Source organism: Geotrypetes seraphini, chromosome 4 (assembly GCF_902459505.1).
Source record: "Geotrypetes seraphini chromosome 4, aGeoSer1.1, whole genome shotgun sequence".
NCBI classification, from domain to species: domain Eukaryota; kingdom Metazoa; phylum Chordata; class Amphibia; order Gymnophiona; family Dermophiidae; genus Geotrypetes; species Geotrypetes seraphini.
In genome coordinates, this window is record NC_047087.1 from 147,903,324 (window position 1) to 147,922,738 (window position 19,415).

General features: G+C 46.5%; 1 protein-coding gene across 1 annotated transcript in view; it reads right to left on the reverse strand.

Annotated features, from left to right (window-relative positions):
• The window catches only part of OGFOD1 (2-oxoglutarate and iron dependent oxygenase domain containing 1), a 756,310-nt gene that overhangs the window by 701,013 nt on the left and 35,882 nt on the right, over positions 1–19,415 (reverse strand). The window contains exon 2 of the mRNA XM_033941292.1: positions 15,155–15,300. Coding sequence (XP_033797183.1) covers positions 15,155–15,300 — 146 coding nt within the window. The remainder of the gene's footprint in view (positions 1–15,154; positions 15,301–19,415) is intronic.

Below are 19,415 nucleotides of genomic sequence, written 5' to 3' on the forward strand. Positions count from 1 at the left end.
CTATCGCAGCTTAGTAAAAGGAGCCCTAAAGGTGTACTATTTTTATTAGTTAATTATTATTATTTTCCAATGCTCAATATGACTTCCTTTTTTAAGGTTTGACACTTGTGCCAGAATATTTTTACTAAATTTAAGAAACATTCAATTAATTAATTAGCACCTTTCTTTTCTTGAATCTCATCAGATGACTTCCTCGGACCAATCCAGAAACAGAACTTGATGAATAGCCTTTCTGTATAAAGTATCATATATGCTGGAAGACCCAGGGCCGTTAGACAGATAATTTCTTCAAAATTTACACTGTCCCATTATGTAAGCACAGATGAATGCCCTTGAATAGCAACATTCGGGTACATCCCCATAATGCATCAGGCAGAAACAGCAAAGCTGTGTACTTCTTACTTCTTGCAAAATTCATGCTGGAAAGTTGCTTGCAGAGAGATTCTTGAAACAATGGTTCAGGCTTGGTGACATCATAGAGGCCTAACCTTCAGGTGTGAATACGGAAATATCCCTACAGGTTGGGGGGTCCGTCTAGCATGTGCCATGAGAAGATGGCGACAGGAGATACCAGCGTGATAAGCATGGAAATCTAAAGTCCAGGCCCTCTCAGAAATAGAGAAAGAGAGTCCTGGCCGCAGGAAGATGCGAAGTGTCATTATGCCCATACAGACAGCCCGAACTTGGAATCTGTTAGGTATATATAAACCATATAAACCTTTAGGCATATATATCCTATGCCACTACTAGACACATGCAACGCAGCACAGAGGCCCAAATAAGAAGGACAGTTACCAACAGACAAAGGCTCAATCTGCAGGGACCTCAAGAGAGACAATGAGATACCTGTGTGAAATACAGGGCACTATCTTACTGCTGATCTCACTGTGCCTTATGTCGACCCAGTCCGGAGACAAACCGAGACTGGGTGACCTAGCACAGGTCAGAGTCTCTCTGGTAATCCCCTTGAGTGCTAACCCCAGAGTCCGATTAAACTAGCAGCTTCCTTCAAGGGAATACAGCAGGAACACAGACATAGACATATAAATCTGCCCAATCTTGTCCCAAAGCTGGTGAAACACGTACAACTTGTCTGAACCGGAAAGGAGAGAAGCCGCGGCATACTCTGACCAAAGTCGGCTGTAAATAAACTACCGGAATGCTGCAGCTCTCCCGCCATTGCCGGAGACCCAAGCGCGCGCCTGATTCTCGCTGACACGTGGCCGCTGCATCAACACTCCTAGAAACATAGTCGGATTCAATTCCAGCAAAATTTACCCTGCCACGGCCTGCATAGAAAGAAAATCAGACTCGGGGAATAACTAGAAGAACGGTGCGGTGCTTCCCACAGCGCCGAAAAGCACAGTTACTTACCGTAACAGGTGTTATCCAGAGACAGCAGGCAGCTATTCTCACAAGTGGGTGACGTGATCCAACGGAGCCTCGATGCGGACGCCTCACAAGCAGACTTGCCTGAAGAAACTCGAAGTTTTGAGTCGCCCGCACCGCGCATGCACGAGTGCCTTCCCGCCCAGCGCAGGGTGCGTCTCCTCAGTTCAGATAGCTAGCAGAGAAGCCAACCCGGGGAGGAGGGTGGGTTGTGAGAATAGCTGCCTGCTGTCCCTGGATAACACCTGTTAAGGTAAGTAACTGTGCTTTATCCCAGGACAGGCAGGCAGGTATTCTCACTAGTGGGTGACCTCCAAGCTAACCAAAGTGGGATGGTGGAAGAGTTGGCAATCTAGGAGAATAAATTTTGCAACACTGTTTGGCCAAACTGTCCATCCCGTCTGGAGAAAGTATCCAGACAATAATGAGAAGTGAAGGTATGAACCGAGGGCAAAGTGGCAGCCTTACAAATTTCCTCAATAGGTGTAGATCTGAGGAAAGCCACAGAAGCTGCCATTGCTCTGACCTTATGGGCTGTGACTTTACTGTGAAGATGTATACCAGCCTTGGCATAGCAGAAAGAGATACAAGCCGCCATCCAATTAGAGATGGTACGCTTAGAGATAGGACGGCCCAACTTGTTCGGATCAAAGGAGAAGAAAAGTTGAGGAGCAGTTCTGTGCGGTATGGTGCCAATAGAAAGCCAAAGCACGTTTACAGTCCAACGTATGAAGAGCTGATTCTCCAGGATGAGAATGAGGCTTTGGAAAAAACACTGGAAGTACAATGGATTGAGTGAGATGAAACTCTGAGACTACTTTAGGAAGGAATTTCGGATGAGTGCGAAGAACCACCTTGTCATGATGGAACACTGTAAAAGGCAGATCCGCAACCAACGCTTGAAGCTCACTGACTCGTCGAGCAGAAGTGAGGCCAATCAGAAACACCACTTTCTAAGTGAGATACTTCAGATGAGCTTTGTCCATTGGTTCAAATGGAGGTTTCATCCGTTGAGCAAGAACAATATTGAGGTCCCAAACCAAAGGAGGCGGTTTGAGAGGAGGATTGACATTGAAAAGTCCTTTCATGAATCTGGAAACCAGTGGATGAGCAGAGACAGGTTTCCCTTCAATAGGCTGATGAAAAGCAGCAATTGAACTAAGATGGACTCAGATTGAAGTAGACTTGAGACCAGACTGAGAAAGGTGCAACAGATAGTCCAAAACTGAAAATAAGGAGGAAAGTTGAGACTCCTTATGATGAGAAAAACACCAAGAAGAAAATCTAGTCCATTTTTGGTGATAGCATTGTCTAGTAGTAGGTTTCCGTGAAGCTTCCAAAACATCTCTCACAGATTGAGAAAACTGCAGATGAGCTATGTTGAGAGGAACCAAGCTGTCAGTGTAGAGACTGCAGGTTGGGATGAAGCAGAGATCCCTGATGCTGCGTAAGCAGAGAGGGAAAAACTGGTAGAAGGTAGGGCTCCCTGCTGCTGAGTTGAAGTAGAAGGGAGTACCAAGGTTGTCTGGTGATTCAGATTGTCACCGAGGAGCAATCAGAATCATGGTGGCATGGTCGGACTTCAGCTTGACTAGCGTCTTTTGAATGAGAGGAAACGGAGGAAACGCATATAGAAAGAGATTCGTCAAATCCAGAAGAAAAGCATCTGCCTCGAGGCGATGAGGAGTGTAGATCCTGGAGCAGAACTGAGGCAGCTTGAAGTTGTGGGGGGCTGCAAAGAGATCTATCTACGGCGTTCCCCACTGAGAGAAGATGTGATGCAGGGGCGTGGAATGGAAAGTCCATTCATGAGGCTGTAGGAGACGACTCAAGTTGTCTGCTAAGGCATTGTCCGCCCCCTGAATGTAGATAGCTTTGAGGAAGAACATAAGAACATAAGAACATAAGAAGCGCCATCTCCGGATCAGACCTTCGGTCCATCAAGTCCGGCGATCCGCACACGCGGAGGCCCTGCCAGGTATACACCTGGCTTATTTTATAGCCAACCATATCTTTATATGCCTCTCTCAAGGAGATATGCATCTAGTTTGCTTTTGAAGCCTAGGACTGTCGATTCTGCAATAATCTCTCCTGGGAGAGTATTCCAGATGTCAACCACTCTCTGTGTGAAGCAGAACTTCCTGATATTAGTCCTGAACTTGTCCCCCCTTAGCTTCATTTCATGTCCTCTTGTCCGTGTCAAATTGGACAATGTAAATAATCTCTGCTCTATTTTGTCGATTCCTTTCAGTATTTTGAAGGTCTCGATCATATCCCCACGCAGTCTCCTCTTCTCAAGGGAGAACAATCCCAGTGTTTTAAGTCGATCCTCATATTCCAGTTTCTCCATACCCTTCACCAGTTTAGTCGCTCGTCTCTGCACCCTCTCCAGCAGTTTTATATCTTTCTTTAGGTAGGGAGACCAATGTTGGACACAGTATTCCAAGTGGGGTCTGACCATTGCCCTATAAAGCGGCATTATAACTTTCTCCGATCTACTTGAGATTCCCTTCTTTATCATGCCCAACATTCTATTTGCCTTCTTTGCCGCTGCCGCGCATTGTGCCGACGGCTTCAGGGTCCTATCTATCAGTACACCCAGATCCCTTTCCTGTTCACTTTTTCCCAGAGTTGCACCTGACATTCTGTACTCGTATTCCTTATTTTTACTGCCTAAATGCATTACCTTGCATTTCTCAACGTTGAACTTCATCTGCCATTTCTCCGCCCATTTTTCTAACCGACACAAATCTCTCTGGAGTTCCTCACTGTCCTCCTGCGATCTGATTGCCCGGCAGAGTTTTGTGTCGTCTGCAAACTTGATGATCTCACTGGATGTTCCGTTTTCCAGGTCATTGATATAAATATTAAAAAGGATCGGCCCAAGTACCGAGCCCTGGGGTACACCACTAGTCACTTTCTCCCAGTCGGAGAACTTCCCATTTATGCCCACTCTCTGCTTCCTGTTATCCAGCCATTTGCCTATCCATCTTTGTATATCTCCCTCTATGCCATGGCTTTGTAGTTTCCTGAGAAGTCTTTCGTGTGGGACTTTGTCAAATGCTTTCTGGAAGTCCAAGCATTCAGAGCATTGAAAATCGCCCTGAGTTCCAGGAGTTTGATGTGACACTGACGGTCCGTACTGGTCCAATAGCTTTGAATACGGAGCCCATCTAGATGAGCCCCCCAAGCGTAAGTTGAAGAATCGGTCGTGAGAACCTTCTGAAGAGGGGGCGTGTGAAAAAGTAAGCCTCTGGATAGATTGGAAGAGAGCATCCACCAGTGAAGAGACTGTGTCAGAGCAGGAGTGACCTGGATGTGTCGAGTCAGACGGTCGGAAACCTGCGTCCATTGAGATGCCAGGGTCCACTGAGGAATTCTGAGGTGAAGTCTGGCAAAAGGAGTCACGTGTACTGTAGAGGCCATGTGGCCCAGAAGAACCATCATGTGTCTCGCCGAGATGGACGGGCGAGAGGATATCGAGTGACAAAGATGAAGAAGAGCTTCCAGACGTTGCTGAGGAAGGAACGCTCTGTGTTGGATAGTAACAAGAACAGCTCCGATGAAGGGGAGAATCTGAGAAAGTTGAAGATGGGACTTCGGGAAGTTGATCTCGAAGCCCAGACTCTGTAGGAACCAGATAGTCCGCTGGATCACCAGGACGACTCCCTGAGATGTGGAATCCTTGATGAGCCAGTTGTCCAGGTAGGGAAACACCTGCAGACCATGGTTTCTGAGCGCAGCAGCCACCACCACCAGGCACTTGGTGAAGACTCTGGGTGACGAGGCCAGGCCGAAAGGGAGCACTCTGTATTGAAAAAGATTTCCCACCTGAAATCTGACGTATGAACAGGAGGCCGTATGGATGGGAATGTGTGTGTAGGCCTCCTTGAGATCCAGAGAGCATAACCAGTCGTTCTGCTCGAGGAGGGGATAAAGGGATGCTAGGGTCAACATGCGAAACTTTTCTCTGACCAGAAATTTGTTGAGCACTCTGAGATCCAAAATAGGACGCAGATCGCCCGTCTTCTTTGGAACAAGGAAGTACCGAGAGTAAAAACCCTTGTTCTATTGAGCCAAAGGAACTGGCTCGATAGCTCGGAGCTGCAGCAAAGCCTGAGCTTCCTGAAGAAGAAGGGCAGTCTGGGCAGAGTTGGAAGGATACTCTCTTGGAGGATGTTCCAGAGAAACTTGATGGAACTGAAGAGAGTATCCCTCCCTGACAATGGAAAGGACCCAGAGGTCATTGGTAACAGTCGTCCATCGGTGGTAAAAATGATGGAGATGACCTCCGATAGGGGGAAAAACGGGAAATGGCAGAACGACTGAGGTTATGCTTTCTATCAGACAGTCAAAAAGGCTAAGGAGCCTTGGGCACAGCAGGTGGCTGAGGCTTCTGCTGCTTTTGAGGATGTTGCCTCTTGACAGGTTGACGAATAGAAGGAGCCTGTTTTGGTGGAAAACGCCGTTGATAAATCAGAGGAGGGCGTGTAGGACGAGGAGGAACCGGCTTCGGCTTTGGGTGGAGAATGGATGCAAAAGACTTCTCGTGGTCCAAAAGCTTCTTGGTGACTGCCTCAATGGACTCGTCAAAGAGGTCATTGCCAGCGCAAGGAACATTAGCCAGCCGGTCCTGCAGGTTAGGATCCATGTCGATGGTACGGAGCCACGCCAGATGCCACATGGCCACCGAGCTAGCAGTAGCTCGAGCCAAGAGCTCAAAAGCATTATAGGACGACTGAAGAAGCTGCAGCCGAAGTTGAGACAAGGATGCAAGGACTTCTTGATATTCAAACTGCGCCCGAGAATCCAGATAAGGCATGAAGTTTTGAAGGATGGTTAAAAAAACTCAAAGTAGGTGATGAAATGAAAATTATAGTTGAGGACTCTGGAGGTCATCATAGAGTTTTGGAAGGTGCGACGACCAAATCTGTCCATCGTTTTGCCCTCCCTGCCCAGAGGAACAGTGGCATACAACTGAGAAGGGTGAGATCTTTTTAAAGAAGATTCAACCAGGAGATCACGTGATGCTGTGAGCTGAGCGGCTGTGTTTCCGTTCGGCTCCGGAGCCCTGCGCTTCATCTGGCACAAATTTGCTAATCGGCACGAAAAATTTTTGACCCCCGCAACCGCGAAAAACTTGCTCCTTGTATGGACAGGTTCCTTTCACCTTCGGCGTCTCAAATGGTACTAAATCGGGGAAAAAAGATCGGGAGAAGGTGCGGCCCAGCGAAGACAAAATGGCGGCCGCACCTCGAGTAGACACACCGGCACCTGCTTTTACCCCTAAAATGATTATGGAGCTGCAACAGGTAATTTTGCAAGCGTTGGGGCCGCGAATGGAAACGATTTCCTCACAACTAACTAAACTCGAACCCCTCTTAGAGGACAATGCGAAGCGAGTGACTGAGCTAGAGGGTCGGGTTTCAGCAGTGGAGGACGGGGCCACAGAGCGGAATACCACGGTGTCCACCTTATCTACACAGCTCCGTTTTTGCCAAGAAAAAATTGAAGATTTGGAAAACAGGTCTCGTCGGGGAAACCTGCGTTTCATCGGCTTACCTGAGACAATATCTGACTCGGTGCTTCTTTCAGTGGTGGAATCGTGGCTGGCAAGTGAGCTTTCTATGCCGTCCTCCCTGGGCCCTGCGCGATTTGAGCGTGTACACAGAGTGGGGCCTCGCTCGGGAACAAATCAGAGACCCAGAGTTGTAATTGGTAAACTCCACAATTATAGACACAAAGTAGAACTGCTGCGGGCATTTCGCACTAAAAGGGAGCCTCTGACATATGAAACATTACCTGTACGCATAGGTCAAGATTACTCTGCAGCACTGACTGAAAAACGCAAGATTTTCCATCCTCTCTGCTCTAAACTTGTGGACCAAAAGCGGAGGTTTATGTTTCTCTACCCTGTAATCCTCAAAATACATCATAATGGAAAGTGGCATACATTTGATTCTGCGGATTCAGCTGGAGAATTTATTAACCGTCCGGATTTCACTTCTGGAGCAACTTGACTAACATGATTATCAGTTCTTGTATGCCTGGTATTGTGGGTCTCTACATTTTAGATTGAGAGTTATAAGTTTTATTGTGCATATATTATACAATGATTACAGAAGGCAGGGCTCTGATAGCCTCTAAGATGTGATCTGCTTTCCTAAAACCTGGAGGGTTTTGGGTCAGTACAGATTCCAGAAGGTTGGGGAATAGATGGGATAAGGGGGAGTATGGGGGAACGGGATGGGGTGGGTAGGGATGGAGGGCAAGGGAGATCTGTAGATGTGAATTTGGTATTATCTGTTATCTTTCATGTTTTTCCTTCCAGTGTGGTCTCTGAGAGTGTTCCATATACAATCTTCTGTTTAGCTTTACTGCTTTGGTTGCCTGCATTGTCCCTCTGGTATGGCTGGGAGCCGGGGGATATGGGTAAGAGGTATTGTGAAATGTACATTCTGCTTGATTTCTTGTGAATACTAAAACATTTCGCATTTTGTCCTGGAATGTATGTGGGATTACCTCTCCAATAAAGCGCAGTAAAATCTTACAGCGTCTCCAGCACCATAAAGCTGACTTGGCCTGTCTTCAGGAGACCAGGCTCTCAGATGCTGAACATGCTAAACTTCTGCGAGGCTGGGTGGGACAGGTTTGTTATTCTTCCTCTACTAATGGGAAGGCAGGTGTGGTTTTGTTGGTGAGAAAGGGATTTCCGGGAACAGTAGAACAAATCTATCACGATACTTTGGGGAGGACTTTATTATGTAAGGTTAAAATGTCAGGCTCTACACTTAACTTGCTTATGATTTATGCACCTAACCAATATGATCATACATTTTTTACCGCATTGGCAGGGCTTGGCGTCCGGGACCCTAATAACCCTTTGATACTTTTGGGTGATTTTAATCAGGTACTGGACCCTAGCATGGATAGAACGGGCCCGGGTTCTTCTCAGTCATTCGGTCTTACTAAGGGTATACCATATTTATGTGATACATTAGACCTTATTGATCCATGGCATCTGTTACACCCTACCGACCGGGATTTTACACATCAATCATACCTTTTCCCGCATCATACCTTTTCCCATACATCATACCTTTTCCCATACCTTCCCATACCTTCCCATACATCATACCTTTTCCCACACATCATACCTTTTCCCATACATCATACCTTTTCCCGCATAGATTACATATTGACATCGTCAGCATATTTACCCAACATACAGGCTTCAGAAGTGGGTCCTCTTTCTGTGTCTGATCATTGCCCCATTTGGCTTGACATACTGACTGGTACCGATCCAGTACATGGGGGAACCTGGAGGTTCCCGTCCTATTTATTTAGAAACTTGCATTTTCAGAAATATCTAACTCAGAAATGGGATGATTATGTTACCTTCAATTCTCAGCATCAGGTTCAACCGTTATTATTTTGAGAAGCGGCTAAATCCGTGCTTCGGGGAGACATTATTTCCTATGTTAGTGCACACAGACTTCGGCTTTCTCGGGGAATTCTACATTTGGAGGACGAGTATAAACGTCTAAAGAGGGCTCATATTGCACATCCATCCCAACAGTCACAGGAGACGTTGGCGGCATCCCAGCATGCCCTAAATACTTTATTGCATGAACGCACTCAACACTATTTTCATTATTGCAAGTTTAAATTTTACAGGTTTGGGAACAGAGCAGGGCTTCTACTGGCTAACTTGACTAAACCTAAACGTCCCAATCGTCACATTTCTCGCATTCTTCTTAGTTCAGGTAGAGAACTTACTACAACGCCGGACATAGTGGATGGATTTCTCCAGTACTATAAAGATTTTTACGCATCCAGAGATGGCCGGGGGGGTCCAGAGGTGGAGGATTTTCTGTCGGATGCAGGGGTACCCAGACTAACCTCACCTGATCGTTTCATGCTGAATCGTCCCATCCAGGGCAAGGAGTTACAGGGAGCGGTTAAACAGCTTAAAGGGGGTACATCACCGGGCCCAGATGGTTTTTCCCCAGAGTTCTACAAACTTCTTTTTCCATCTCTCTGTGGACCTCTGGAGGCCTACTATAACGCTGCTTTAGAGGGTGGCTCCTTTCCCCAGGGGGCAAATCAGGCCTTCATAACTTTAATACCTAAACCGGGTAAACTGGAGACGGACATTGAATCTTACCGACCGATATCCCTAATTAATGTGGATATTAAAATATTGGACAAAATATTGGCTAATAGACTTGCAACTTTATTGCCCCGCTTGATAGTTCCGGAACAAGTAGGCTTCGTACAATATCGTCACTCAGTTCTCAATGTTCGCAGACTACTTACCGCATTACAACGTTCCAAAGACTCTGCATATCAGGGGATATTGGTGGGCTTGGACGCAGCTAAGGCTTTCGACCAAGTTAATTGGGAGTACCTTTTTAATGTACTAACATATATGGGCTTCGATGGGTGGTTCCTAGACATGCTACACTTGCTATATAAAGATCCCACGGCTTGTATTTTGGTTAATGGTACGCGTTCCCCTGTCTTTCAGATAGCACGTGGGACGAGGCAAGGAAGTCCGCTTTCTCCATTTCTTTTCTTACTATACCTAGACCCCTTTCTGCGCACTATACTATGGGATGACATCCTGATAGGGTTACCAGAGGGGGATTCCCATTTACGAGTACTGGCTTATGCCGATGACCTTTTATTAACATTGGGATCTCCTGCAACATCACTCCCTAGGGCCCTGGAACTGTTGGATGAATTTAGTATGTATTCGGGCATGCAGTTGAACAAATCAAAATCTATGGTATTGCCTTTGACTGTGGAGGTCCAGACGCAATGGCAGGGTGTTTTTCCCCTGGTCTGGGTCGGGTCACCTTACATATTTGGGTATCATTATAACACCTGATCCTGCTGAACTGTACAAACTTAACATAGATCCTCTGGTTCTTACTTCTGTTCAAAGGTTGGAGAACTGGATGGTTTATCCACTCTCATTACTGGGTAAAATAGCATTGTATAATATGGTTTTGGTGCCTCAATGGCTTTATATATTTCAAATGATTCCTGTTTTATTAAGTGCATGACATGAAAAGCAACTTGGTAGAAGCCTACAACGCTTCCTGTGGAATGGAAAGAGAGCACGAATATCTTTGTCTGGACTGGCACACCCTAGAGACCGTGGTGGTTTTGGTCTTCGTAGCCTCCGCATGTTATCTTGGGCGTGTCAAATGCGTCATCTCAATGACTAGTTCAGGGGCACTGAACATTTCTCGGCAACTTCTCAGGAACTATTACTTTGATCTCCATATCATTTCAGCTACCTACTCCATGTTCCTCATTTACCACGGAAAACTTCTTCTGCAAGGGACCTATTTTTGATGCCTTTACGACGTTTATGGAAGATACTATGTAAACAACTTCATATCTCCTTCACGGCGACTCCTTATCTGCCTCTCCGAGGTAACGGCGCCTTTACAGCGGGCCTGGATTCGGTGTCCTCTGCTGTGTGGACATTACAACCTAATCAATATGTGTTTCAATTAGTGCATTCCTCGGGGGCTCTGAAGACGCTTGAGGAGCTGCGACGTGATAACGGCTGGCGGCCCACTGACTGGTTGTCTTACCTTCAACTGTCTTCATATGTGACTTCTTTGCCCCGCAACGCCATCACTGACAGCTGTATGGAGTCCCTCTCGGAAGCGTTGAGTTTAACAGCACAAGTTCAGATCCCATTGCGATTTCATCATCGTCACCTTCAGGAACAATTAGGTGAGCCCTCTTATGAGTCTATTGCACTTAAATGGACTCAGGAACTTTCCTGTGAGGTGACCTCCTTCATGATCCATAGGGGCACGTTTCGGGCGGCTGGAGTGACTCATAGTGTGACTCTGTTTGAAATGGAATACAAATTTCACCATCGGCTCTACAGATCTACTTCATATCAATTTAGGGCAAAAATGTGCACTTCTGACCAATGCCTTAAATGTGCACACTCTCCATCTACCTTGGGTCACCAGTTTTGGACTTGCCCTAGGATTTTTACCGTTTGGCAGCGGCTTAGTACTCATATTCAAGCAATGTGGAATTACAAATTTGCACTGAACCAGGTGATGTTGTTTACTTTGACTTATATTCCTTTGTCTGCTCCGAAGGGCTTCCGCAGCTTTTTGGCCAGAGCGGTGTTGCTTGGGAAGAAGGCAGTCTTACATTGCTGGATCTCTGTGGAGTCTCCGACACTATCCCGGTGGAGAACCTTGATGATTCATCAAGCTTCTATGGAGAGATTGTGCTGTTCTTCTTTGGATTCTGAACAAGGCAGATTATTTTGTTCTCGTTGGACACCATTCTGTGATACACTGATGCCTAGAGCTCGTAGTAAATTGTTGAATGTTTGAGCTTATAGAGGAGACCATACTGGAATGGATTTTGTGTTTTGCTGAAGTTTGGGTAGGTTGGGGGGGGAGGGGAGGACGGGGCGGTGGGGGGAGAATTCACTGAATGTCAGGTGAAGAAGAGCAGTGTTCTGGTGCTCATTTCTTTCAGTTGTACACTTACATTCAGGAAGTTTGTGTTTTATTCTGAAAAAATCAATAAAATATACTTTTCAAAAAAAAGAAGATTCAACCAGAAGGGATTGGTGAGACAATTGAGCAATGTCAAACCCCTTGTGATGAACAGTCCTGTATCTGGAATCCAATTTGCCTGGAACAGCTGGAATGGAATAAGGAGTTTCCAGACAGAGGACAAAGGTTTGGTCCAAAAGCTTGTGAAGAGGAAGCTTGAGGGACTCAGCAGGAGGTTGAGGAAGATGCATGGTCTCGAGATACTACTTGGAAAACTTAGAACCAGTGTCAAGTTGAATATCCAAATCAGCTGCCATCTGACGCAGAAAAGAGGAAAAAGACAGCTGATCTGCCAAAGCCAGGCCTCGAGAGGGACTCGAGGATGTCAAGGCAGCTTGTTCCAATGAAGATGGAGACCTGGATGGAGAAAAAGAACCCACCGGGTCTTTGAGATCCGGAAGCGGAAGAGTCGAAGCAGGCGGTGGTGAATATTGAAGAAAAGGCTGCTTCCAATGAGGTGAGGCATGCCTGGATGAATGCTTCGAAAAATGCCTCAATCTATGATGCAAGCTGTGCCTCGAAGCAGGCCTCGACAATCGAGGAGAGCGTGTCCCCGCCGAAGCCCCCAGAGAATGGATAGGGCTGGAGGCTGTGGAACGAAGCAGAAGAGGCTGAGTGGAAGAACCTCGAGGCACTTGCAAAGACTCTGCTCCTTGCATCGAGTGTACGGGTTCCAACGGAGGCATGGGCAAAGACTCTGCTCCTTGCGATGCATGTCGAGATGCCAGACCGGCAGAGACACTCGCAGAAACTCTGCTCCCTGTAGAGAGTGTGCATACGACTGAGGCACAGGAGGCGGCTCGACCACGCGGGAGACCTCCGCATGCCCAGGTTGGATTTGTGAGAGAAGCTTCGGCCCCATGGTGGTAAAGAGCTGAATGAATTTCTTCTCCAATAAGGTCTGGAACGAAGCCGGCAAGGATGGATCCGCATCTCCAACGGGACCACCTGCATGGGCTTCGGGCTCCCTCGAGGCAGTGTGAGAGTGCTTGGACTTAGAAGCCTTGGGCACTTTAAGCACTACCGGGGGAATGGGCTGCTGTGCTACCTGACCTGAAGAGACAGAGGAAGGCACTGCAGCAGGCGTCGAAGACAGAGCCGGAACAAACGAGGCAAGTTTGATGAGGTTCGGAGCAGAAGCTGTGGAAGCCTGGACAGCATTGGATGAGATAGAGAGTGAAGCACCCTTCGAGGACGAAAGCTCCATCGAAGACTCCATGCTGAAGAGCTGCTCCCATAGAATGCAACAACGCTTGAAAGTCCGAGACTTAAGTGTTGAGCAAGGCCGGCACGATTTCGGGAGATGTTGAGGCCTGAGACACCGAAGACAGCGTCGATGAGGGTCCGTCAGGGAAATCGCGCGTTGGCACTTGGAACAGTTTTTTTTTTTGTTTTATTTGAAAAAGACACTTACAAAGGAAATACAACAGGCAAAACATATACAAAATTGGTACAAACAGAAGAAAGTCTTCCGCGGGGTCTTGACACTGGAGTGCTTGGGAGGGTGGGTGGGTATAAGGTGGGATTGGGTTCGGGAGTTGATTTTTGAATTGTCTTGTTGAGTTTCTTAGTCTCCGTTGGAACACTTTTTAAAACCAGTTGCAGGCCTGGACATAGGCCGAGAAAGCTCCGCCGCAAGATCGAAGCTGCGGGCTGCAGCCACGTGGTCCTGCCCGGACGAACGAACGGAAGAAATTTTATTTATTTTTTTTTTAAAACAAGAAAATAACAAAGAAAAACAGCGATTCTGAGAAAAAAATAACCCAAAACCGCAGACAAAAGAAGGCACAAGTGAAAACACTTCACGCAGAGAGTCGAAGAAGGACTTCTCGGCTCCGCAGAGAAGTAAGAACTGAGGAGACGCGCCCTGCACTGGGCGGGAAGGCACTCGCGCATGCGCGGTGTGGGCGACTTGAAACTTCGAGTTTCTTCAAGCAAGTCTGCTTGTGAGGTGTCCGCATCGGGGCTCCGTTGGATCACGTCACTCACTAGTGAGAATACCTGCCTGCTTGTCCTAGGATAAAAAACATGTCCCATCTCATACGCGCTGCTATAAACCGGCACCTGCACAATCAGCTGCACATGGCTGTGACAAACACTGACGAAAGAGAGCCTCAGAATAAACAGGACGACTACTGCTGCACTGAAATCCAACGAGGAGAATAAGTTCGAGCATGAAATCGCACCGCTACTGCCGCGCTGTAACCAACAAGGAAACCAAGCGCGTGCATGCAAAGGGCGGGAAAGTCCCGGCTCCCTCAACGGATTTCTAGTCATAAAACTTAACATCAATAAAATATCCATTCCTTAAACATACGATGACTGAACCCACAGTACTAAGACTCACAAACAGAACCTGAAGTTCAAACAATAAAAAAACACATACATACTCATAAGCTTGTTGTTAGGGCCGGTTGAAGCCAGTTAGAGCTGGATGTGCAGCACTAACAGAGCAGACTGTAGCAACTGTGGTCTCCCTTTTTTTTAAACAGAGAAGGGAAAGAAAAAAAAATTGAGACCCAGTCAGACCCTCTAGCAATGGAGGGAGGGTGAGGCAGGGACCTGGGGGGCCCAGGTGTAACCCCTCAAGCCGGCACTGTTCAGCCTCACTGAAGAGAAAATCTCAACAGGAGAAATAGCATCGCCAGCTCACTGAAGAGAAACCTCAACAGGAGAAACAGAATGGCAGTCTCACTGAAGAGAAACCTCAACAGGAGAAAATAAAGTTCCAGTCACAGCCAGAATAGCAATCATCACCTGCTGGGAGATACTGGAGATACAGGAGGAATACCAACCAATAGGACCACCTGTTAATCAGTTTCTCTATCTCCACCTGCTGGTAGATGTGTGCTATCCCATTGGTCTCTGGATTCATCTGCTGCTGTTGCTAAGGAAAGCTAAGTTTTAGCTGCTAAGCACTAATTTTCAGCAGAGATAAGTTGGATGTCTCTCATTGAATATTAGCTGGCCAAATGCTATTTAGCCGGCCAAGAGTCATTACTGGCCAGTTAAATAGTGCTGAATATCAGGTAGTAAACCTCTAAACTGCAAATACTTTTTTTTTTGGGGGGGGGTTAGCTCAACTAATGTGCCTAAATTATTAAAAGATTAAAGGTAATAAGACCTTTGTTATTTCACTTGTCATGCATACCCACCTGTTTAAACTTGTACAGATCATTTGATTTCTCCTGGAAGTTAAGCTTCAAAAGTTCCTTCTCAAGGCCTTCTAAGAAGGTTTGACTTTGAATGAAGTCTGGTATCACACAGTGTTGAAAAGGATGTGTCTCCATTACAATACTCTCTTTAAAAGAAGAAAAGCAAGATTTCATTTTTTTTGTACACTTGAATACATTACATTAGTATTTGTGGATTGCTAATATTCCCCATGAGGAGTTCTATGCGATTTACAGGTAAGAATAAACTGATCATATCCAGGAGTTGCAGTATTACATTTGGTGCATACATAGGGATTACAATCTTACATGGGAATCAAGACATTACAATATAGGAGAGCAAGGTATTTATGTGTTCATTGGGTGGTATCTTTGAGGATGGAGTATCATCCTTTGCTAAAGATGTCATCTTGCTTGCATTAGGTATTTCATGAATAGATAGGTTTTCAGGTCTTTATGGAAGTTTTTTGGAGGGGAGGTTCTTACTCGAGTTGAGCGAATTCCACTATTTTGCTGCTAGGTATGAAAAGGTTGTTAAGTGTATTGTGTTGTATTAATACCTCTGAGGCTAGGGAATCTCAGTATTAGGTGGTTGCATATCAGGTTGTAGTTCTTGTTTTGTAGTAGTTCTACTAAGGTTTGGCAAATAATCCGTAACATTAAGCTATTTCACAAAATTATTATCAGGCTCATTTTCAAAAAAGAGATAGCGTGTTTTGGGAGCACTTGGACATTCGGCAAGGATAATCAAACCTTTAAAGAAACGGTCTTAGATGTATGGAGCTAAATCTGTTTCAAACACACATGAGGGTCAAAAAGGTACCTAAACAAGATGACCACTGGAGGGATTAAGGCATGACCCCCCAATTCCCACCCCACTTACTCCCCAGTGGTCACCAACACCCTCCCACCACCCAAAGATCTTAAAAAAAAAAAAAAAAGACAGCACTGTTCAGCCTGTCCGAACGGCTTGCCATCAGCTGATCTTGACAGGGGAATCCAGATCAGCTGAGTCATTTCCTGGAGTCCTGCCACAATCAGCTGAACCAAAAGAAAGAATTGCAATTCCTCTCTCCCTCCCTCACACCCAGCAATCCACTACTACTACTATTTATTATTTCTATAGCGCTGAAAGGCGTACGCTGCACTGTACATTCTAACACACAATAGACAGTCCCTGCTCAGAAGAGCTTACAATCTAATTTAGACAGGACATTTCAGGGTTGGGGAGATTATAGTGGGTATAGGTATCTGACAGCAGTGAGTGGGAGCATGAAAGAAGGGATGGAGAGCTGCTGTCCTCAATCCTTTCCCCTCAACATCCCTGGACACCATCCTCCCCACTCCTATCACTTCAACATGATCCAACGTCCCCCAACATCTCCTGTACCTTTGGATGAAAAATCGGCAGAAGGGAAGCCCACTCCCTCCTATCGATATGGCCACCTCTTCAGAATGATGGGCCTTCCCCTTCCCATTGCATCTTGGGATGCAGTGGGAGGGGCCTAAGGCCCTGATTGGCTCAAAACTGGCTGGTTCAAATGGAAGAAGAAAACCACCTTAGGAAGAATGGAAGGCACAGTACGAACTGGTGATTCCAGCTCCAAAAATCGGAGAAAGGATCTCAACAAGAAAGCACCTGAAGATCAGAAACACACACCGAAGTGATGGCCATCAGAAACACCATTTTCAAGGTAAGCTCTTTCAACATAGCCTTCCGAAGCAGCTCAAAGGGAGCTTCCTGTAAAGCCCTAAGCATCACATTAAGGTTGCATTCTGGGCAGGGCAAGTATAGGGGAGGGTGCATCAACCATTAAAAAAAAAGGCACCAAAACCAGAGAAGAGCCTTGAAGCCAATCCAAAAAGCACACCTACACTACCACATGTACCTTGTGTGAACTACCTTGTTTCCCTGAAAATAAGACAGTGTCTTATATTAATTTTGGGCCCAAAAGAGGCGCTAGATTTTATTTTCGGGGAGATCTTATTTTTTTCATGTACAATGATTCTCTCTCCCTTCCTCTCCTCCACCCAAGTTCTTACTATTTCCTTTCTCTCCCCCATATGTGCATCTTTCCTCCCCTCTCACCTATCCCCTTGTGCAGTATCTTTCTATTCCTCCCCCTCCCTCCCATCCTCCTGTGCAGCAGAACCCTTGCAGCTTCTATCCCTCCCTCCTTCCCATTCCTTGTGCAGCAGAACCCTTGCAGTTTATATCCCTTCCTTCCTCCATCTCCCTGTGGAGCATTTTTGAATCCCCCCATTCTCCCCCCGCCGTGCACCCCCCCTCTCCCTGCTGACCCTTTCATCTCTCCCACCCATCCGAACCCCAATCATGAGACCGAAATACAGTATCTTATAACAAACCGCATCGTCGGCAGCACAGGCCTCATCAAGGCTTTCTCACGCCTGGGCGTTCCTCTGCCATGTTGCTGACGGAGTATCTGCCCATGCCAAGCTTTGTCTCTGGAACTGGTGATATTATGCCCAGATGCATGGCCTCCCATTTGGAGGAAATGCCGCAGGGGGATTCCACAAAAGAATCTGTGATTGTAAAAGCCAATTACAATTTGTAAGTGTCTTGAATAATCTCTAAAAATTGTCTGTCATGATTTTGGGGCACTCCCTGTAAAATAAAGGCAGCTGGCCTCCAATGGATGAAGACAGAGAGGGGACCAGCAGCCCATCATCAGTTGGACCAGGTGGCTACAGCCGGATGTCCAATCTGTCTGCTGAACATTTGTCTGAATGAAAGGACTGTCTGGGCTAGTATGAAGGCCCCTGAAAGGCTTAGGCTGATCCCAGGTGATACGTCTTAAAAGTCCTAAAACTGCACTTAAGACAGAGTGGTTAGACACTCCCCTGGGTCTATCTTCTTGAAGATGCTGAGATTTAGAATCTTTAATCTCCAAAATCCTTGACTAACTTCTCCAAATCCTCCTCGAAGAGGAGCTTGGTCAGTCACTGCTTAGAGGCTACATCTGCAGCCCAATTACACAGCCAGAGTAAATGCCTCACCGTAAAAGCCAGGGCCATTTGTTTAGGCAAAGCTCAGACCAGATCATAAAGTGAGTCCACCAGATAGGCAAGCCCCGTTTCCTTATCAGGCAACTCTATGAATCTCAGAGATTCAAATTCCACCACGGCATCCGTTGCCTGCTGAACTCAATTAAGGAAGGTCTATACAGTATATGAACTGCAAATGGCCACCTGAAGAGACAAAGCAGACAACTCAAAAGGAAAGTTTCAAGGAAGACTCCAGTTTGCGATCCTGAACATCCTTAAGTGCAATGCCGCCCTCCACAGGGAGATTTGTCTTCTTAGTGACTGCAATTACCAACAAATATACCCTGGGACACTTCAACTTATCTAACTTGTCAGCGGAAATAGAATAAAGGTTTGACATAGTTGCTCCACTTTAAGGGCAGAATCCAGAGAGATCAACTGAGCTATATAGCCTTGTAAACCAGAAAAGCCCTAGGAAGGGACTTAAGTGCTGGCTATTGGGGGTTAGTCGCCACCGAAGAGGAAATATCAGGGAAAGACAAGTTCAGGACCTCCAAGGCCCAAATAATGAAAAGGTAGGCAACTCCTCCTTGTGGAAAACTTTGACTGCCATAGGGTCATCCACTATCTTCAGAGCAAGTTCTACTGGAAGAACTGGAGGAAGGAGAAGCAAAGAGGACAAAGCCACCAAACTCGCAACCTGAGAGGGATCAGGAAAAGGAGGAGAGCCCACTGTCCTCGAGCCTCCTGCTCTTTGAAACCACTTTCCTGGGTCAAGAATAAGCCCCCCAACAAGATAAAACATCTCCCAGAGAAGAAGGGGCCGTAGCCCGAGGTCCCAGAAAGACCTGAGGCCATTGTCCACCAATAAGAGCCATGTCTATCACGCTGTAGAAGGAGCCCAACAATGTTCTGAACAGGGTCCTGATGCTTGAGCCCCCACCCCACCACCCCCGCAGCCACAGTAGCGCCTGCTCCACTGGCTGCCTCAGTCCGAGCATTAGGCAACAGGAATGTGGGAAAATCCCCGCATGGCAACTCCAGGCTCTGCTGACACCTCTGCTGACGCAGAATCCAGATCAGAAAAGGCATAGTAGTCCAACAGTTATACGGCAGTTTTCCACAGTGGATGAAGCACTTAACAGATTCCACTGCCATGACTCACAGCCGATGCAGGAAGGATCATTGATCAAAAAAAGAAGCAGTTCCAGCAAAGCTGTGATCAGCGAGTTCCCAT